The sequence below is a fragment of the Megascapheus bottae genome, chromosome 11, assembly GCF_031878675.1.
Source record: "Megascapheus bottae isolate mThoBot1 chromosome 11, mThoBot2.hap1, whole genome shotgun sequence".
Lineage (NCBI taxonomy): Eukaryota > Metazoa > Chordata > Mammalia > Rodentia > Geomyidae > Megascapheus > Megascapheus bottae.
In genome coordinates, this window is record NC_143519.1 from 39,998,751 (window position 1) to 40,022,048 (window position 23,298).

At 37.2% G+C, this 23,298-nt stretch overlaps 1 protein-coding gene across 2 annotated transcripts in view; it reads right to left on the bottom strand.

Annotated features, from left to right (window-relative positions):
• The window catches only part of Epsti1 (epithelial stromal interaction 1), an 81,628-nt gene that overhangs the window by 12,751 nt on the left and 45,579 nt on the right, over positions 1 to 23,298 (bottom strand). Inside the window, exons 7-8 of one of the 2 annotated variants that reach the window (XM_090341722.1) lie at positions 18,314 to 18,407; positions 10,934 to 10,966 (exon numbers count right to left, since the gene is read on the bottom strand). In XM_090341722.1, coding sequence (XP_090197848.1) covers positions 10,934 to 10,966; positions 18,314 to 18,407 — 127 coding nt within the window. The remainder of the gene's footprint in view (positions 1 to 10,933; positions 10,967 to 18,313; positions 18,408 to 23,298) is intronic. The other variant, XM_090341723.1, reaches the window with a different exon arrangement.

Here is a 23,298-nt window from a genome sequence, read left to right on the forward strand (position 1 = left end):
ACATTTTCTGCTGATTTTAGTAGCCTTTGTAACATCTTTCCAAGTTGTCATATTTCAAACTTAGATTCACTGTGGCTGGAAGGCCCAGGCCAATAGATAAGAGACATGTTAGAGAGCGTGGCTGTATCCACCTTGCTGAATGTTGGGCAGACAAGTCTTGTGACCTCCAATTTTAATGGAATTGCACAGAATTCACATATTAATTTGGTGAGTATGCGGTCATTGCAACTTTGCTAGCATACTAGTCATCTCTGCTTTATTCAAATTGGATTCTATGGATTACAAGAGAGTTTTATTGTCCCTTCAGTCTAACTACTGAGTGATTTTCATAGCTCCTTTTTCATGGGGATTTTATTTCCCATTATATTTTCTAATTAAATTTTGCTGATATTTGAGAGAGCTAAGTTTTACATGTTTAGATCTATTTTTTTAGACAACCCTCGCATTGGACTCCAGGTTTTCTAATCAGGTTCCAGTTAATTCTTTTAGATTGTACTGAAAAGTGGCTTTTTACATTTTAATAGAATACTTTTTTATTTTCAATAATTGGAAAAGCACCTTTTGATTTCTCATCTTTTTCAGTTGACTGAAACAATTTCCAAATCTTATTTCATATGATATTAGCAGAATATATATTTTTAGTTTTCTATTGCATAATTTTGATATGTATTGGCATTGCCACAAAAAAAGCTGGTTAAAAGGTGGCATTTGTGTTAAATACTGTTTTAGTATTTTACTACAGAAAATGCTATGGCTATTGCATTGAGAGGCTATGTACATTAAGAATATCTTTTATTCTCCCAGTACCTTAAAATATTTTTTCATATATTTTTATTGTAATTAATAGAAGGGTTACATTATATTCGCTAGATGGAAGGTGCATTAATTCACATACATTGATATCCTTTCTCATGCCTTGGTCCCCATTTCCCTCCCCCCACCCCCACCCTCATCTTGTTTTCCCCCCTTTCCTATCCAATTTCAAATAACCAAATATGCATATGTCCAAAATATCAGATAACAAAGTGAAATACTGTAACAATATGAGATAACCAAGGGACAGCAAGAGATGAGAAATAACATAGTACATTAAGGCTAACAATATCTCATTATATAGCTTTTGTTTCTATATCCTAGAAGTCCTTTCATTTAGCATCATTTTTGTATCAGAGCTTAAACTCAGACCCTTGAGCTAGTTCAGCTTGCTTACTCAGCAGGATGCCCTATTACTTCATTTAAGCCATGCTTGAATCTAGATATTTGCTGGTTATTTTGGAAGTGGCATTTCCCATACTTTCATGTCCAGGATGGCTTCAAACCATGATCCTCTAAATCTCAGCTTCCTGTGAAACTAGGATTATAGGTATGAGCCAGAAGTTTATTTTTTTAAGTGATAGACATTAAAGCTTGCCAATACTTTTTGTGTAACTGAAGAGATAGCTGAATTATTCCTTTCATGACATATTCTCTTCTAGTGATAAGATAGGACGTTAAAATGCAAAGTTGGTCATCTTTGTGTCTCTAGAATAAACCCTAATTTGCCTTGGTAAATTACTATTTGAGAGGAAAATTCACCTTTAGTTATATTTTCTCTGAAATGTTAACCTTTATGAGATTTGTCTATTATGAGATTTGTCTATCTATGAAGTGTGTGTGTATGTGTATATGCATATGTGTACACAGGTATATGCTTTTACCAGATTGTTATGCTGTGGGGATGAGAGTCAAATAGAATTCTAACATGTTTCCTCTTTTTCCTTGCTGTAAAACAATTTATAAAGCCTGAGGATGGGGGGGAGAGATTTAGTCCTCAAAAATTCAGAAGACTTGGCTTGTGACTTTAATCACCTGTAATTCTCTGACAATGAGTTGCAGGAAAACTTCCCAACCATCAGCATTTTCATTTATGTTTATGTATTTTAAATCTCTGGGCCACTTTATTTTTTTTTGCTACTTCTGGGGACTGAACTCAGGGACTGAACACTGTCTTTGGGCTTTCCCCAAGGCTAGAGCTCTACCACTTGAGTTATAGTACCACTTCCAGCTTTTTCTATGTATGTTGTACCAAGGAATCGTGCTAGGCAAGCACTCTACTGCTAGACCAGACTCTCAGCCCTCCAGGCCACTTTAGAGTTATATTTTCACAGAAAAATCATTTACTTAATTCAGATTTTCAATTTATTAGCATAATATTATTCATAGCAATATAAATGTAATCTTTTTTCACATATGTACATTGAATGCTATGACTATATCAACCCACAACCCACCTCTCCTCTCTCCAGTCATCTGTACACATGTGAACCAGGTAACTTGAGAGGAGGGCTGGGGTTGAGATGAATGGGTCGAGAATGATGAAAAGGGTATCATTGGTCAGTATATGTTGTACTCATAAACTGACATGGTAAATTGAAACCTTTTTGTATAATTACTTGAAAGATAATTTTAAAAGATTTATAGCAATAAAAATAAATTTAGTCTTTATAACATCTGTGGGTTTAGCCTCTAATTTTTAAAGTTGTATATTTGTGTTTTTCTTAATCTCTTCTTGGTTAGACTTGTAGATTTATTGACTTTGTCAAAGAGTGAATTTGGCTAGATTTTTAGAACAGCTGTTTCTTGAAGTTTCACTATTATTTCCACTTCTTATTAATTATTTCTTAACAATTTCATTTGTTGTTCCTGCTCCAAATTCTTAGTTGGAATGTAAAACTCATTCATTCATTTTCTTAGTATTAAGTGGATTAAAAAATCATAGTTTTCCTTCTTTGAGTATAAGCTTTGCATGCCTTCCCATAAAATATTCTCTTTAGAATTGTTTTCCTTTCTTAGAATAATTTCATTTGTTGTCAAATAATTAAGATATATCCTGATTTCCTATTGATATTGTACTTTGTAAATGATGAGAATCAATAATTCTGTGAAAATCAGTAAGCACCGCTGGCCTTTCAAGATATGACTGAAAGACAGAAAGGAGATAGCTAGGTCTCCTTGGGGGAACACAGGTCGGGATACCTGGAGCCAAGGAGTAATAGTGCAAACAAGGAGCTTCAGGAGGGTATGCTATCATCAGCCCCATAGCAGCACTGACAGCAGCTTAGTGCTGGGATTCATCCTTCCTGTACCTCACACAAAGCATTATGGACAAACAGGCTAATATCCCCCAAACCCACTGAGCCTAGGATAAGAAGCCTCCATACTCAGAAGACAAGGGTCTGAAGGCTTCATTTATGACCAGATGAATATAAGATGATAGGAGGCAAGAAATATCAAACATTTGAGAAATAAATGAATAGGAGATATAGTTTTAAAGGGAAAGGAAAAATACAATTAGCATAGGGCTTGAACTCAGGGCCTGGGCACTGTCCCTGAGCTTCTTTTGCTCAAGGCTAGCACTCTACCATTTGAGCCACAGAGCCACTTCTGGTCTTTTCTTTTATGTGGTACTGAGGAATCAAACCCAGGGTTTTCTTGCATGCTAGGAAAGCACTCTACCACTAAGCCACATTCCCAACCCTGAAATAGCAATTTTTCATGTTTGTGGAGTTATTATCAGTGGGAAGACGAAAAAGAGTATTATATTCATAACACGGTAATAGAGGAAAAAATAAACCCTCAGAAATCTTGGTAAGTAAATTCAATATATGAGCCAAATAAACATATAAGAAAGTTTTGAAACCATATAGTAAGTAGATGATCTAGCTAAAGGCTTCTTCCAGAAAGAAATGGAGGGGAAAAAAGAAGGAAGAAGAGAGAGGTCAAGGGAGAGGAGAAAGAAGGGGGGGAGAGAGTGAGACAGACATATTTTAATTTAAAACCAACTGAGAAAGTTGGACATTAAGTGACAGAGATTTAAAAATCAACTGATACAACAGATTAGAGAGAGATTCAACAAATGGGACTACTTAAAAAAAAGTTTCTGAACAGATAAAGACATAGCTACCAAAATAGAAAGACAGCCAACCAACTAGGAAAAGATATTTACCAACAATACATCAAACAAAGGCTTAATATCTAATATCTACAGGGAACTTAAGAAATTGATCCCCCCAAACCCAACAAACCACTCACTAAATGGGTAAGGGAACTAAAGAGACTTATCAGAGGAAGAGGGAGAATTAGCAAAGAAACATATGAGAAAATGCTCATCATCCATGGTCATAAAGGGAATGCAAATATAAACAACCCCGAGATATCACTTTACCCCAATCAGAATGGCCAATATTCTGAATCTAGACAACAACAAATGTTGGTGGGGATGTGGAGAAAGAGAAACCCTAATTCACTGCTGGTGGGAATGTAAACTAGTACAACCACTTTGGAAGGCAGTTTGGAAGTTCCTCAAAAATCTAAACATAGACCTTCCCTACAAACCAGCCATACCACTCCTGGGCATCATAACCCAGGATATGATAAGGACACCTGCACAGCCATGTTCATCTCTGCACTATTAACAATAGCCAAGTGATGGAAACAATTCAGATGACCCACTACAGATGAACGGATACAAAATGTGGTACATATATACAATGGAATTCTACATAGCCAACAGACAAGATAAAATAATGGCATTTGCTGGGAAATGAATGGAACTAAAGCAAATCATGTTGAGTGAGACAAGCCAAGACCAAAGGAACAAAAGGCACATGGTATCCTTGATATGTGGGTATTAGATCCAAATAATACGAGAGCTGTGACTCAATACTCAGGTACTGCAGGTCAATGACATAAATCTGGAGATATAACTATATCTATGTAGACATGTAATTCTATGATGCAATATATATTCTATAGACATATTGATGCATAGATCAATATATATCTATGACATACAAAGACTCAGCTTAATTTTAATTATGTTCTTAAATTTATGTGCCATTGATTGAATATAGATATTTTTTCTTGAATACTTGTTTGTAGAACATGACATTTGAAATATGATGTAAAAACTCAGTGTTAATAAAAAGTTTTAATGAAAAAAATCAAGTGATAGATGTTTACCAATAATGAATAAAAATTAAAAGTATTTCAGTACAGTTCTTTTCAAAGATTAAGAACATTTCAATGATTAATCTCTCTTCTTTCTCCCTGTCTGACTTTTTTCCCCCCTTGAAAGAGTCAACTCGAAAGCATATGGCCCAGGAAGAACATCTCCACTTCTTTAGAGCAATAAGCCAGCTTTTACATCTCTGCAGGTAAGAGTATACAAATGACTTCACAGGCAACAGCTTCCATAGCTTCCATAGTTTTAACACTGATCAATCATAAAAAGGTTGTTTGATTCTCCTTCCCTCCAAATCACGTGATAGAAACAGGAAATGCCAAGCAAATTATAATAACAACCAAGCAACCAACCACCCAAACCAACAAAACCTAAGTATAAGAAATACTGGAATCAGACCAAGTAGGGAAAGAAATGGGAATCAAGGAGAAAATCACAAGATGTAAAATAGAGTAAATCATTTTAATACAGTATCTTCTTACCTTGTTATCTGGTATATTGTATATATCCTTGTTTATTTGAAATAGGATAGGGAAGGGGGGAAACAAGATGAGGGGAGTGGGTGAGGGAGGGAAGTGGGGACAAAAACATGAGAAAGGGTAGCAATGTTTGTGAAGTAATGCACCTTCTATCTGGTGAATATAATGTAAACCTTCCATGAATTAAAATAAAAATTTAAAAAGCCAGAAGAAAATTTAAATGGTATTACATAGTGTGATAGTTATAGGAAGATACATGTCACCGAAAGTGACAAAATGTGCTGAATTGTGTATTCAGGAGCTATTTTACCTTTAGGGAACAATTCCATAAAAGCCATTTGTGAAAATAAAGCAGATCATAAAGAATTAAGGATGAAGTAGAGATAAGAAAATGGTTACAGTAAGATGAACTTTGAGTTGTTCATTAAATTTGATTTTTAAAAAACCGTAAGAGATAGTTTCTCTGGAGATAGCAATATCAGAAAAAGAGTTGGTTGGTGCCTTTCATTTTAGTTTAGTTGTTTTATTGATGGTATTAGGGACTGAACTCAGGGATTGCTCCCAAGGCAGGCTCTCTACCATTTGTGCCATGCCTCATTTATTTTAGAATAGTAAACATATTATTATAAAGAGGAAATTATTAAATATCCTTATATCCTAATTATTACATATTATTACATAATATATTGAGATGAAAAGGGAATCATAGAAGGTAAATAACTTGGTAGAAAAAGATGGAACCAAATCAAAAATAAGATACTGAATGGTTAACGTTAAAGAAAAAAACGACAACAGCAACACACACACACAAAGAAGATTGTCCTCAGAGGCCACTGTAAAAGAAGAATATGAAAGCAATATATGCCCAGAGCAAAATAATTGTGTTGTCACTTCAATTTTAACTCCTTATGAATTCATACTACCTATGAAATATGCCCCTGTAGGCATTCACTACATGTCTCTTGAATGGCTAGAATTAGCAAACACACAAATAGCTGCAATGATATCAATTTGTTTTCTGTATCATCTTACCATTTACACAATCCTCTTGCTAAGGTAAATCACTGAAGTGATCAGGGCTGACAGATTCACCCAACCAGAGAATGCCTTTAGTGGACATTTCCCAACAACAGATTGAGCAAAGAGGGAGGGAACCAAAAATAAGATAGAATGAACAGATGGGTAAAAATCATGATGTGTCATTCCACCATTAGAAAGTCCCAACAGACACAACAATCTGAACACGAAAGCTATTCTTTTCAGTCACAGTTACAGTAAATAAGAGAGACTAAGTTTTGCAAAAGGATATGTCATAAAAACATGTTCAATCAATAACCAAAAATGTGTACACATCAATATTTGCTTATCTGTAAAATAAAAGCAAGAAGTAAACATCGTTTAATAAGAAACTGAGCCACAGGAGCCCCATGCTTCTGCGCGTAGCTACCCATTATTTCTCTTGCTTGTACTGGGGTCCTGATAAATCCCAAATGAATAAGTAAAGGAGAAAGAAAGGAGATGGGAGAATAAGAAGAATGGAGGGAGGGAGAGAAAAAGGGAGGGAGGTAAGGAAACATTTTCCACTGTTTCACAGCTCAACCTGAAAATTAAATCTGTTTTTCTAAGCTGCTATGCATTCTGTTTGTGAAATGTTCTGCTTTTAATGGTTTCTGTGACCCAAATAGATATATCAAGTTTTATAAAATATTATTTAAAATTCACTAGAAGTTCTCTTAAAAGATACCATTCTACAGTGGATATGACAATATTCTCCTTAGAAGTCAAGTACCTCTGGACTTGATATTAAATTAGAAGCTCATATAAACATAAATACTTTCACCTTCTTTGAGAAACATGATTAAAAATACAATATGAACATATACTAGATTTAGCTTCTACTTACTAATTATTAGAGTCTAACTATAGCATTGTTTATTTAATTGTAGATTTCCAGTAAGGACTTATCAAAACAAAAGAAAATATTTGAGAAAATCACCAAGGGCTAAAAATTGCTTCCCATTTCTTTATTGCTTGCATTGTGGATTTAATCATTAAATACACAACTCCATTTATTTATTTCAATAACTTAATGACCACAGAGCAAAAAGGTGACTGGATGGCACAGCCATGGACACTGTGTACTTGTTGAACCACGTGCCAGGAAATGTTTGGCTATTTGTTAAAAAGGACTCAGTGCTCAAAACCATGGAAACTACAATGGGTGGACACTCCACTTTCTAATGAAACTTTCTGTACAAGGTTGCTGCAACAAATGTCTCCATCCTCCAAAGCCATGCAAAACATAATGTCAAGGAAATGCACATGGGAGTTAGGATTCCAATTAATTGTGCAATCAAAGAAAGCAGCGTGAGAAATTTTCTGGAAGAAGTACTGACAGCATTCGTCACCCACCAATATGGCAAAAAGCAAAGCTAGAATGACGACAGTAAGTTACTCAGCTAGTTGGAGATGACTGAAAGGATGTGGAAAATAGTAGCACCTTGAAGTTAGTCCTTTGTCTTCCTCACTCTTACCTTATGCGAAGGATCTCTTAAGCCTATTTATCAAAGGAAGGTATGAGTATCATGTCATAACCAATTCCAAAGAACCTTGAGGATTCACATTTAAGAATTCAGGAAGCAGAGAGTTTATCTCCATTGCTCAAAATATTTGGAATGTAACACATGGGTATTCAGATGTGGTACATTAAGATACACCACACCTGTATATAAATATGCTTAGTTTTGTAAGTTTGTACACCTGCCTTGTTATCCATCATAGGATGGCTCTGGCCTTCATCTGTAATTTCACATGCCTTGGGTTTTAATGGAATTTGTTTTGTGTGGCAGATCCAAGTTCACTGTGCCCTATGATCTTCCAGGACCAGCTGACACCCACTCACAGGGCCTCACTGCAGGGCTATCTTACCATGGAATTTTGATCAGAAGATGTGGTTACCATACCCTCAAAACACAGAACTCAGATATTATTTTCAATGGTGGTGGTGTTTTTACATATCTAAGTATGGCATTAACTAGGAATGTCTTATAATTACCCTTCTGATACCCTACAGCCTTCAGCTCTTTCAAAGTTTTGTGTGTCTTCCTCCCTTTGAGAATCCTTTATAAGCCTGGCTTACTGGCCTATAAAAGTGCAGTAGAGAAGTCCATGGAAAATTCTTACCACAGCTTACAACTCTGTCTACCACGGGACTAGAGTTAATAATTCAACTTCTATTTGGAGCATCCACTAAGCTCCCTCTCCATACTTGCTTACTGAGTGATTTATGCATGTCTAAAGACATCCCTTGGGATATATATAAAAAGAAGGCTAGTGTAAGCACAACCATGCAGCACATTGTAAAGGATGATTTAAATGTTTGTTTAATTAAGCTTTAAAAATTTCCCCTCAGAGATAACCAACATAATTTATTCCCTCTGGTGGAAGCTACAGATAGTTTCAAGAATATTCCAACTGGCTGATCAGTCCCTATTAATGACAAACAATAGCAGCAATGTCTTTAAAAGCACTGACAAGTCCATACTTCATCACTGGCATTCTATTATATATGCCACTTGGTGATGGATACCATGCAGTTCAAAGGATGGGTGTCTTTTTAAGTCTTTGCATTCCTAATCTGTACCTGAAGCACACTGAGAGAGGAAGCAAAGCCTATCCTAGTAGACAAGAGCACTGGCAGAACCAGCCTGTACTGTGGAAAAGTCCTTCTGTCTTCCTCACCCACCCTATCAGTGCAACTGGCCAACCGAGTTTTCTGAAATGTATGAGATTCAAGCACAGACTGGTTCTGATCAGGGATGGCTCCACTTAATATTCCTCAACTTGACCACAGTGCCAAAGTGACCCATGTTCAGTAAGAGTTACATTTGAATTTTAATCTCTTCCCAGGCCAGAGATACACAGTAAAATATGATCTCTAGATGCTGAGAAGCACAACAGGAAGCCGCTGCTTCCATCAGCTCTGCAATTTAGAGGATAAACAACGGACATCCACATCGTGCTGCGCTGCTGAGCTAGGATGCTTGGTGGGTGAGATGTATGGAATGGATTATCAACCTGCGATATTTTCAACTTAGGATGGCTTTATTGGGCGCTAACTCCATCCTGAGCTGAGAAGCATCTGTATTCTGTTCATTTGTCTTTCGACCTCACGTTGACTTGTAGCATCAGCCTCGGTAAGGCAGAGGCACCAGTCTGAGCATCTAATGCTTAGGAAATTCCACTGATCTCATAAAACTCCCAGCAGCATTGCAGTAGCAGATTCCATATTTCAGGCCTCGTTCTCTGGACTAATAATCCATAAAGCTTATGTAGGCTGGTTCCCCCTTTTCCCATAGTATAATTTTTCTCAAGCACTTCTTAGCTCATTGCTCCATTCCTGTCATGATGAAAATCTATATGCCATCACACAGTAAGACCTACTTTGTACAGAGGGGGAGAAACTTTTAGAATTGTATCATTTATAGCAGTACCAATGAGAATAGAAGAAACCCATGTATACAGAAAGCCCTCATATTTCTAAGGCCTGCTGCACCAAATAGGCAGGCCTCTACAGTTTGATTTTCTCTTATCCCCTAACCTGAGGGAACTGTAGTAAAGCACAGATGAGGTCTAGCCTTTTGATGATCCCTACTTTTTTACAGGAGAGGATGGCCTTTTTCACAAATCTTCTACATAGGACCCAGCTAGCAAGGGAAAAAAAAAAGAAAGAAAAAAGAAAAAGAACAGACAGTTTCTATTTAAGAAGTTAAAAGGTAGGGTAAAGTAGGTAGATAAAGCAAATGCTGGCCGGGAGATTGGCCTAGTGGTAGAGTGCTTGCCTAGCATGCACAAAGACCTGGGTTTGATTTCTCGGTACCACATACATAGAAAAAGCCAGAAGTGGTGCTGAGGCTCAAGTGGTAGAGCTCTAGCCTTGAGAAAGTCCAAGGACAGTGCTCAGGCCCTGAGCCCAAGCCCAGGACTGGCAAAAAAAAGAAAAGAAAAGAAAAGAAAAAAAAAAGCAAATGCTAGGATTTTCGCAAGAAACCTAAATTTTATTTGAATACTTTCCTTTTACCCTTAACTGCTTCATTCTTTTATCCGAATATGGATCCTAGCTTGTGACTGGGCAATAAAATGGTTATTATACATATATAAAATACCATATAAACTGCTTCAGAAACTAGAAATTTATGTGATACCTTAGCTAGGAGAGCTTGAAGTTACTTATAATCTTGTTTTGCCAGTCGTGGGCCTTGAACTCAGAGTCTGAGCACTGTCCTCGGGCTTTCTCAAGGCTAGAACTCTTACCACTCAAGCCACAACACTACTTCTGGCTTTTTTCCATGTACGTGGTACCAAGGAATTGAACTTGGGTCTTGTGCAAGCACTCTACTACTAGGCCAAACTCCCGGCCCTGAAGTTACTTACAATCTTAATGCATACATACCAAGTTGGAATCCCTTGGCAGGATTGGAAGTTTCTGTTTAAAAACATTAATAGGAGGGTAAATATTTGTTAATGCTATTTTTCCTTAGTTCCTAATATAAGACATAGCTAAAGTCAGAATAATCATATAATTTTCCTAGTTATAAATGTTTATTGAATATAATATGTATAACATTGATGCTAAGATTTTTGTGTTAAAGTAAAGCACATTTTAATCTAATTCTTCCCGAAAGCTGTGCTTATGATATATGCAGTCATAATAATAAATCATACTTAAAGTCAATAGGAACAGCATTGTGCCCACATCTTTTGTACCTGTTACCTCATATGGATGTCAGACAAGATGAAAATGATTCTAGTGCCACGATGTGATAACTGTTGTGACAGAAGCCACTGAAGAGGACACTTCATTAAACTGAATCTAGGACACTTTCTCTGAGTAGGTTACTATACAAAGTTGTGCATCAAATACTAAAAGAAATCACTAGAAGGGAGGATGGATATCCTATAAACAAGACACAAATAGCATTATATGCTTTTAAGCTAAGAAAAACAAAGAACCACATTCTGGTAGCTTACAGGAAAGAAGCTTCTTATCTCAGGGACTAACAGACAAAGTCCTTGAAGACAAGTATCTCCAGAATTGGCTTATTCTAAATACTGTGAGAAAAGGAAATTTGTTTGAAGCCTGGCTCCTTGGCTTGATGATAACCATCCTTTCCTGTCTCTTCCTGTCATCTTCCTTTTCCATCTCTATGTCCCAATTTCCCTTTTGATATTGAATGGGAACTTCATTTTTATTTCACTGCCTCTGTAAAAAGCCTATCTTCATATAGGGTTACATTCTGAGTTGAGAGTTGGGATGCAACATATAAATTTGAAGAGCAGACCAAAATTTGGCCCATGATATGCAATAAATCTAACTTCTAATGGCGGAAAGCAGATATATCTTTCTTCTCTAGTCTCAAAATATACTCCTATGAGGGGATGTAGCAAACAAACTCTTATCTTTAAAACCAAGGAATAGCCAGGTTCCGATGGCTCATACCTATAATCCTACCTGCTCAAAAGGCTGAAATCTGAGAACTATCACTGGGAGCCAGCCTGAGAGGAAAAATCCCAGAGATTCTTATCACCAAATAATTAGCAAAATATAGAAATGGATATGAGGCCTAATTGGTAGAGTTCCAAACATGAGTCAAAAAGCTGAGAAAGGGCAAAAGGTCCTGCGTTTAGGCCATAGTGTCAAGCGATATCTAATAGAGATACAATACAGATACTTCTCGATGAAAAAAATCTATGAAGATGAAATAGAATTGATTAGTGACTTAGGGAAAGGGTGAACTTGCAGATTTGCTAGAAAGGAACAGAGGATACCCATTTGGGAAGTCATTTTTTTCCACAGAGCATCATGACGTTCAAGAAGTGAATGTACTAGCTACTGGAAGAGCCGGGGGAATGACAGGAAAATGAAAGAAAGGAATTATGAGGAAGTCTTAGTAGGAAGTCCTAAGAACTCAAATACTAATTCTCAGAGCCCCAACAGGAAATCAAAACTGTTTTCTAGGAAAATGAGACAAGGTACAAAAACACAGTAGTTTTAGAATTCTAGACTGAGAAAGAAAGAATGGAATAAAATCTTGTATATCAATCTCCTCTGGGAGGTATTCTTTTGTTTCCTGTGCTGTTTCTTTAAGTAACAGAAAAACAAAAAGGAAGAAAAGAAAAGAAGCCCTTGGGGGAAAGAATTTAATATATTCTCTGCAGAAACAACCAAATCAGTAAATGATTAGAAGACAGAAATATATGTCTAACTAAAAAGGAAGAATATTTAAAATAAAAAAGTTAGAAGATAAATTCATGTAGCCTAGAATCTGAGTAATAGGAATTCTATAAAGAGAAAATGAAGAGAAATAAATCAAAGAAATAGCACAAGAAAATCATTTAGAACTAGAGATGAGTTTCCATACTGAAAAATGAATTTTTTAAAAAAGATCCTTACATTAAGCCACATCTTTATAAAATATAAGAAAAAGTAAAGATATTAAAACATTTTCAAGGGAAGCAGGGAAAAGTCATTATATGAAAACTGAAATTCAAATTGCTTGAAATCTCTTAGGAGACAATGCTTAAAAGTAGAAGTACAATGCACTCAAAATTATCAAGGAAAATGATTTCCAATTTGGGACAGTGACTAGTTAAATTCCAAGCACAATAGAAGGGCTGAACAAAGATAGTTTGAAACTGAGAAGAATCTGATCATCTTTTCTCAAGAAACAACTAAATAATATGCTCCACCAAAAGAAATAAAATTAAAAAAAAACAACAGCCAAAGAAACTAAATAAACCGGATAGCAAGCTATAAAATCAATTCCCAAGCTGACTTCAATGTAGTGATTCTCAGTCTTGACTGCACTTTAGAACTACCTTGAGAGCTTTAGAAGACTGAAGCCCCCAGGCCATAGTACAGCAGGCTTTCTAGGAATGTGACCTAGGCATCAGATACTTTTAAAGCTCCCCAGGTTTAGACCACAAAGCAGACAAGACCATGAACTTTTGTGATAAAGATGAATCCCAAGACAATTTGCTGGGCAGAAAAACTGAAGCACAGTCAATGTGGTTTCAAGCAGATGGAGATTCATTATGGGATGGGACAGTCAAAATGGACAAGCAATCTCACAGGCACAAAATAGAGATCTACGTCCAGAGGCCATTTCAAGATCAGTCACAAAAATGGAAGACAGCTTCCTTTGGACATTCGACTGAGGAAATGCAATAAAAGGTTGTAAAAATTATAAAAGAAGAAGGAAAATGGAACTATAGCATCAGAACATGCTAGGCTGTGAGAAAATGCTCATGTAATCATAATAAAGGAAAGCTTTACACTAAGAGTATAAGAAGAAATGAGTTAATAAGGTTTAAAAGTAAACAAGAATAGCAATATTGTGTCAATGGTCCTAAGAGTCAAATAGCAAAGCAACAGAGTCAAATGGTATGCTAAATAATGGTTTCACAAAGATTTTCTCAACCTAAACCCTGCAGTCTGTTAGTGGTACTGCATGTAGCAAAAGAATTTCACAGAAATTGAAAATCTTCAAGATGGGGAGAATGGACTGGATTTTTCAGGTAGGCCAATATAAATATAAGGGTCCATGTTAGAGGAAGACAAGAATGTCAGAGGGGCAAGAAGGAGATATGAAGGCAAAATAGAGATTAGTAAGATGGGGACAAGAGTAAAGGAATGCCAGAGGTATAGAGAAGCTGAGAGAGGCAAAAAAAAAAAAAGTCCCTAAGGCCAGAAATTAGCCTGTAGACACACCAATTCTATCACCTTAAAACTAGTTTTGAATTTCTAGATCCAGAAATGGAAGCAGAATATACTTGTCTTATATGAAGTTATTAAGTTTTTGGCATTTTGTTACAGCAGTGATACAGAAATTTAAAGTAGCAGGGTAGTATTGAAGGGTACATGTGACTCAGACATTTTCATATCATTTGGCATGCCAAGAAGTGAATAGCAAACTGGGTGTGGTGGCTCATGCCTGTAATCCTAGCTACTCAGGAGGCTGAGATCTGAGGATTGTGGTTTGAGCACTAAAGTCCATGAGTTCAGATACAATCCCAAGCCCAGAGGTAGGGTGGTAGCCTTGAGCTGACGAGCACCAGGGACAGTGCCCAGGCCCAGAATTCAAGCCTCATGTCCAACAAAGAAAAAAATGAATAGCAGAGGTGAGGAAGAATGATGGATCAAGATGCACTAAAATCTCCAAACTGATAAGTTGAATTGAAATCTTTTTGAACACCTACTTAAAGATAACTTTTTTTTTGTCAGTCCTGGGGCTTGAACTCGGGTCCTGAGCACTATCCTTGGGCTTTTTTCCTCTCAAGGCTAGTTCTGCCATGTGAGCCACAGCATCACTTCTAGCTTTTTTTTCTATTTGTGTTGTACTGAAGAATTGAACCCAGGTCTTTGTGCATGCTAGGCAAGCACTCTACCACTAGGCCAAACTTCCTGCCCCTAAAGATAACTTTTTAAAAAGTGAATATGTGATAAGGCACAGATGAAAAGAACAGTCTTAGTGAGTGTTCAGAGCAATGTGTGAGTAGATGTCCAGAGTGGAATGAGTTATAGGGCATTTTTCTGACACCATTACTGCACATCTAAATCACTGTGTTTCAACACAGGTCTACAGTAGGCCCTGAGATTGTGTCTGTATTCAGGTGATGCTGATGCTGCCAGCCCATGGACCACTCTGAGTGGAGAAAAGATCTAGACTCAAGACTAATCCCCCATACCTTGGAGGATAAGGAAAGACTACAGAGAGAGACTGAATCAAGAGGAGAAAGAAGACAGGCAGAAGCCGGGCATGAAGGCTCCAGCCTGTAATCCTAGCTACTCAGGAGGCAGAAACTGAGAGACTCTTATCTCCAATTAATCACTAGAAAATGATAAGTGGGGCCTTTGGCTCTAAGGAAGGGTGTAGCCTTGAGCTGAGGAGTTCAGGGACAGCACCCAGGCTGGAACAGCAGGGCTGGACAGCCTTGATCTGTAGAGTCCCCGGCCAGAGTTCAAGCCCCATGATCAAAAAAAATTAAATTTAATTTAAAAAGACAGGAGGAAAAGAACAGAGAAAGAGGAAGGAAGGCAGGAAGAGGGCATGTCAGAAGAGGTACTGTGTTTAGTCTAGGGCATTTTAACTTAGCCTTAGGATATAGAGAGACAAGTCAGGTGCTGGTGACTCACACCTGTAATCCTAGCTACTCTGGAAGCTGAGATCTGAGAATCGTTCAAAGCCAGTCCAGGCAGGAAATTCCATGTGAACTAATCTTCAATTAGCCACCAGACAACTGAAGTGGTACTAAAAGTGGTAGAGCTCTAGCCTTGACTGAAAAAGCTCAGGGATAGAATCAAAGCCCTTAATTCAAAGCCCCATGACCACACACACACACACACAACACACACACACACACACACACACACACACAGATATAAGGAGCCAGAGATGAGTTTGAGCAGTAATGATGTTTAAATACCATTATTCTCTACAGAAAAAGGGGAGGAAGGAAACCAAGGGCTAGAAGCTTTTAATATGTACCTGAAAATCCATAATGCTAAGGCAGAGGAGGGTAGCACTTTGGGTTCCACCAAAACACCATATACTTATAGGAGAAGACTATGTAAATCTGTATGTAAGTAGATTCTATAAATATATTGTTTGGAATCCTAAACCTAAAGTTTTCTTGTGATAATTTAAAGGAATTTTTATGGCAGAACCACACTCAAATGATTTCATGAGAAAAAAAAGAAGATTCCCAGGAAAACTGATTTAGATAGTATAAGTAAAATTGGGGGGTGGGGATAACTGAAAGCATCTCAATTCCTTAAACTCCATATTGATGAGTCATCCATTTAAGAAGCTCTATGCATTGATCATCCACTAAGCCAAAAGTCAAGTACCTTCTTTGAACATGTTCATCACAAAAGTGCAGTGTACATACTCCATTTCTTTCCTATAGTGTTAGGAATAGCTTCACAAAGCATTCTCAGAAGAATTCCATGCAAGTGGATTATATAGTATGAGAATGCCATACTATGGATTAAAAAAAATCACCTAAATATATTGAATGCTAGCAACATACTAATAGTCAAAATGAGAGAAGCTGTCACATGTGGTTCATAAGGAGCCACCCAGAGTCAGTCATGCTCCATGTTTTCTATTGATAGCCCTGGGAATCTTGTGACAAATGCACTCATCAGTCCACAAACTATGCAGCTCTGGGAGAGACTGTTAATGCTTCTGAGAACAATATTAAAATTCAGGATGATTTTTCAAAGTTGAAGAAATGAGCAAAAATCAATAGAGCAAGCATACACAATTCTGCCAGGTGTTTCAAACCATAGGTTTCAGAAGCCCTCAAAGAAAAAGGAAGAAATCCTGGTAGGCAGAAATTCAGTCTGTAAGCCACTCAATTCCTGGCTATTCCCCTCCCCTTCTTCCAGACACAAGAATATCATCCAGATGTTTGGAAATGGCATTTATACATGATTCAACTGAAAGCTTCCCAATTCTTTCACCCAAAGTCCTGAAATAAGAGAGATGGTCGATTTGTGGAGTATACACTGAAAAACTGAGACTCTCAAACATGATTTTATAGGAAAACCTAAAGGTTTGTGGTAGAAGTATCATGTTTCCTTGACATTTTAAAATGTGGTCCCTATTGAGAAAGGCATTGGGAGGAATGAAGACTAAGTTTCTCTAAACAACTTAGCATTCACCTACCTGAACCCTGGGAAAGCTCAGGACTTTTTAAGACTTCAGCCCAACTTTTCTTTCATCCACAAGAAGGAATCCTAATTGCATTACTTCCCTGTCTCCAGTTAACCAGTCAATAACCAAGTCCTGCTGATTTCTCCTTAAAAGAAATTTTCCACCAATAACTTCATCTCCATCCTCTCACCTGCCATCTTTGATGATGTCTTCATTCCTTAACTAGACCAGGGCTGAAGGCTTATTAGATTCATTCTTGAAATGGTTACCAGTGTGATTCAATGAGAATACAAACTTGATCCTTAAATTTTCTTCTGTGTCTCAGTGAATTCTGACAAATGGAATGGCTCTACTAACTCATTTTTGTGTGTCTGTGTGTGCAAGTCATAGAGCCTGTACTCAAAGCCTAGAGCTCTGTCTCTGAGCTTCTTTTGCTCAAGGATAGGGCTCTATTACTTGAGCCACAACTCTAATTCCAGCTTTTTTGTAGTTTGTTGGTGATAAGAGTCTCACAGACTTTTCTTCCTGGGCTAGCTTTGAACCGTGATCCTAAGATCTTAACCTCCTGAGTAGCAAGGGATACAGGTGTCAATACAGCCACTGGTGGTCAATTTTCAAGCTGTAGTCCAGGTGTCACCTTTATTAGGAAGCACACACACACACACACACACACACACACACACACACACACACATACACACACAGAGTTTGGTTTAAATGTTTCTTCCACATACAGCAATGGTGCTAATTACAATATGCTCTACACTCTGTACTTTTCTTCCTAGCTATTGTTTTACTCCATTACTCCACTTACAGTCCTTTTGGGAAATGATATACACATAGTAGATTTTATGCACATGTTAAGACTCTGTGGGAGGGATGAATGGATAACTGAGTGAGATCAATGACATTAAGATGGTCATAATATAGCTAACATATACAAGCATCATTTTACACATATCTATATATAGCTCCGGAAGGAGATGTGGCTTAAATTTTAGGTTATCCCATCAACCTTTTGTTCTAGCATTTGGTGTTATGCCAGTCATTTTGTGCCCTTAATTTTCAGCCTCAAAAGCTCTCTGAAAGTTTCCAGATGATGTTGCACTTACCCATGTTGAGGATTGTGGGTCATGGAAAGTAGTTTGGCAGGTCCTTCTGTTTGGTAGTTCTGTGTCTAGCCCACTCAAGAACTCAGCAGTTTTGCTATCAAGAATAAAAATAGTATTAATGCCTTCATTAAAAAATGAAATACCACTCTTTATTTTATCTTGGATACTGGCCTAGACTTTATTGGGTTGATGACTAAAATAGAACAAAAAGTTAGGTTGGTCATATACACATAGCTATTGGGCCAACTACTGCTATACATATGCTCCCTTGGCCTCAGTATGTGAATGTGTAGAGTCTTATATAATTTATCATGTCCCAGTGCATATGTGTGTGTGTATTTTTAAATAATTCAGTGTGTTTACTTGTAGATTTATAGGCCCACTCTAGTTAGCACTTAATATAATTTTTCCAAGTCTGCATTTCCTTGCAAATGGTACAACATCATTCTGATGGATGAATAGAATATGAGTGTATATGTTGAGTGTACATGCCATATTTTCTTGATCCATTCATCCACTAAGGGACATCTGGATTGATTCCATTATTTTGGCTATGGTAAACAAGGCTGCAACGAATATGGTTGTACTAGTGGCTTTAGTGTGTCTTGGTTTGTGGTCCATTGGAAAAGTGCCCTGGATTGTGACTTCTGGGTCACAGGGAAGCTCTATGTTTAGTCTTTTAAGGAACTTCCACACTATTTTCCAGAGCAGTTGAACTAACTAGTTTATATTCCTAACAACACAGCCCTGCCAGCATTTTTTATTTAATAGCTGTGTGCCTATGATCATATAAAATATTTTATGAAATGAACTCCAAGAAAATGAAATGAACACTTCTTAGTTGCCATTGTGCTGGGTTTTTGTTGTTGTTTTCCTTTTGTTTGTTAGTTGGTATTTAGGATGGTAAGGGGAGCAAAGAAAAGGTGGAACAAGGATGAACAAATAAAAGTGTGGTACTCACTAGACACTATGTGCATAATAAACTGCTCATCTTGTGTGTGGGGATGGGAAAAATTGGAAGAGAAAAATTGGAGGAGAGTGAGGTAAAGGGAGACTTACTTAAAAAAGAATGATATTAATTACTCATTATCTAGTTCATACAACTGTAACCCCTCTGTATATCAACTCTACAATAACAAGAAAAAGGTTGGAAACAAGCTATGGGGCAACATCAAAATTAAACCTTTTCAGGTTTGCATTCATGAACACTATTTTGAAAAATGTAAAGCAAGATTTGTGAAAGGTGAACTTATCACCTCATTTTTCTACATCACGTTACTGATTTGGATGATAAACCCTTTCTCAGACTCCACAGCATGGGACCTAATTTCTCTGTGAAGTTTGACACTAGGCTTCAGTATAGAGCTATGAAACATTATTCCTCTACAACATCCTATTTTATACTGGGTTTAAATTAGATTCTTTATCAATCATGGGTCTTTATCTCCATTGGGACTATGGCTGTGCCCAGGATATATGGGTATAGTCCAGGAGCTCTTTCCTATCTACTGATCAGAAATCCTTTGTGATTTTGTGTTCAGAAAACAGAAGTGGAACATTTATACACACACACACACACACACACACACACACACACACACACACACACACACCCCTTTGCATTTTACTCAAGGATCACAGTGAATAAAGGCTCTATAGAGACCAAAAAGCTCTGTTGATTGTGGCCCGTATTTCTGATATCTCTTTTTAGCTTTAAAAAATTGATCTAGAAATGTCCTCGTGCTTGGTGATTATGGTGTTTGCTTTTGCTTTGGGAATTCAAATATGTCTTTAGGTAGAGCAAAGAAGGGGCAAGGAAAGTCAGGATGGATAAACGATGTGGAAAATGAACTATGCAACTTGTGGGCTGATCCAAGAGGGGGAAACTAGGGGGAGCAGTAAAGGAAGGGGTGACATTATCCAAAAAAAGAAATATGCTTATTATCTGACTTATGAAATGGTAACCTCTTTGTATACTTTAATAATATCAATAAATTTATGTTTAAAAAAAGAACCCTCAATGATCCATTTGGCTTCTTATTCATCTCAGAAATTAAGGAGGGGAAACAAAAAAAGTAAAGGGAGAAATTTTAACTTTTAGATCTCTTTTTTGTGATGTCTAGAAAACACCTACACCTAGGAAAGAGAGTACAGAAATCAGCAGTAAATTCACCTAGGTGGTTAGGATCTTGTCTAATATAAAGAATGGTGGAGGACTTAGATAAGAAACATCATTGTGAGAAAACTAAAAACAAAAAAATACCTTGTTATATTGCAAGGTGGTAGAATATTTAAAATACTTTAGTAGCTATTCATCAACAAAATTTGAACTTCATAAAACACACACAAAAAAGGAAAAAAATCTACAGAGCAAAATTTTTATCTGCTCATTTATGTAGATAGTGCAGATTTGCAAAAGACAACTCCCATATGGTTGACTAGTTAGAAAATCGGGGTTCTGGCCAGGTACAATAACTCATTCCTATAATCTCAGCTACTTAGGAGGCAGAGATAACAGTTTTATGGGTTCAAGGACAACATAGGCAAAATTGTGAAAGTTTATCTCAAAAAACAAGTTAGGTGTGGTCGCACATAGAAAACTCAAAACGCTATGTAAAATAACAGACAGGAATAAGGGCTGAAAGTGAGGCACCTGTAGCTTACGCCTACAATCCTATCTGCTCAAGAAGCTGAGATCTGAGGATAACAGTTCAAAGCCAGCATGTGCAGGAAAGGCCATGGGATTCTTATCTCCAATAAACTACCCAAAACCCCAAGTAGTGCTGTGGCTTTCGTGGTAGAGTGCTAGCCTTAAGTGCTAAAACAGTTCAAGGACAGTTCGTAGGCCCTAACTTCAATCAAGGCTAAAGATCACACATTCACACACACACATACACACCAAGATCTAGAAGCATGGCTCAAGTGGTAGAGTACTTGCTTAAGTATGTGATCCTGAGTTCAAATCCCAGCATTGACAAAAAGGTAAAAGAAAAAGACAAAAAGAAGGATAACTAGAATCTTTATAATTTAAAAGAAAAATAAGTAAATATACCAAAATATGGAATTGTATAAGTTTATGAGTCAGGAGGCTGCCACTTATACTATGCTACAAGACCTTAAATATCTTTCTCTACCTAAGCACATCACAATCAGAATGTTAAACTAGTGATTGTAAGCAGTCATAATTAGGCAGGTACCGTCACTAGTAAATAAACATGACAAGCATCTTTCTTAGTACTATGTTACTCGGTATCTACAGAGCAGTTAACCTTCTCTTATCCTCTGTTAGCTAACATACAAACTCAACTATAGGGTCAAAAACATTTATGTACGAGTCAGCAAAATAGGAGCTCAAACACTGTGATAAATAGCACCAGTCACACAGATCAAGGTTAGAGAGAGCATCAGGGATTTAGACAAACTACAGAGGGATCTTTCATCTCAAGGGTCAGATGCTATTTAATTCCACACCACAGCTGTCCATGGAGACACAGGCCAGGAATGCCAGATGTCCTTGTTTATACTGCTATAATCAAAATGCTGAAAACATTCATTCTAAACAATTTGGCAACTAATACACAATTTAAAAAAATACTACAGGCCTGCATTGTATAGCACACATGCACACATGCACATGCGCGCGCGCGCACACACACACACGGAAAACACTAATATTAGATAAAAAGATGAATTGCAGCTGAGTGAAGTGGCTCACACCTGTCATCCTAGCTACTCTAGAGGCTGAGATCTGAGGATCAAGGTTCAAAGTCAGCCTGGGCACAAAAGGACCTGAGATTCTTATCTCCAATTAATCTCTAGAAAAGGGAAGTGGGCTTGGCTCAAGGGTAGGGTGGTAGCCTAGAGCTGAAGAGCCCACTGACAATGCCCAGACCCAGAGGTAGGGTGGTAGCCTTGAGTGGAAGAGCTCAGGGAAAATGCCCAGGCCAAGTTGAAGCCCCAGGACCAAAAAAAAGAAAAGATGAATCACAGATAATGTTTGTAAAGATTAAAGTTCAAAATATATAAAAGAACACCAACAAATTAAGTTTTAGCAAGACAAATTACTCAACAAAAAGGATAGAAGTTAGAAATACACACTTCATATACAAATAAATGCAACTAACAGCAATAATAAAGAATGATAACAATGTAGGGTTTATAGAGTATTCATTATGCATCAAGCTCTGTTGAAAGCACATAGCTTTGTGACTGCTTTGCAAAGGCTCCATTATCATCTCCAATTTATAGAAGGAAGTTCATCAGTGTCACACAACCATGAAATGTCTAAACCTGAACTCAAGACCAAGGAACCCAGAGCCCATACATGTGGCTATCACATTTGACCACTTTCTTCTGAGCAATCCCTATTGAAAATTATCTTCAATCTCACTAGTAATTATGAACATGAAAATAGAAAAAATATACCATTACACATCTGCTGGGAAAGAAAAAAAACATATGTAAAAATCTTGTCATACTTGAGGGCAGAGCAGATATCTGACGGAACATTTCCTCTTTCCTCTTAAGAATTACTGGTGTGAGAATTAATTCCAAATGGATCAAAGACCTTGAGATAAAAGCAGATACTCTGGGGCCGGGAATTTGGCCTAGTGGTTAAAGTGCTTGCCTAGCATGCATGAAGACCCGGGTTTGATTCCTCGGTACCACATATATAGAAAAAGCCGGAAGTGGTGCTGAGGCTCAAGTGGTAGAGTTCTAGCCTTGAGAAAGTCCAAGGACAGTGCTCAGGCCCTGAGCTCAAGCCCAGGACTGGCAAAAAAAAAAAAAAAAAAAAAAAAAAAAGCAGATACTCTGAAAACTTTACAGGAAGAAATAGGTATAGTAGGACTCCTTGGCACATATATAAACTTTCTTAGTAAAAACCCAGAAACACAGCAAATTAAAGAAAGTTTGGACGAATAGGACTGCATTAAACTACAGAGCTTCTGTGAGGCAAGGCAAAGCACATAGCTAGCGAGTTAAAT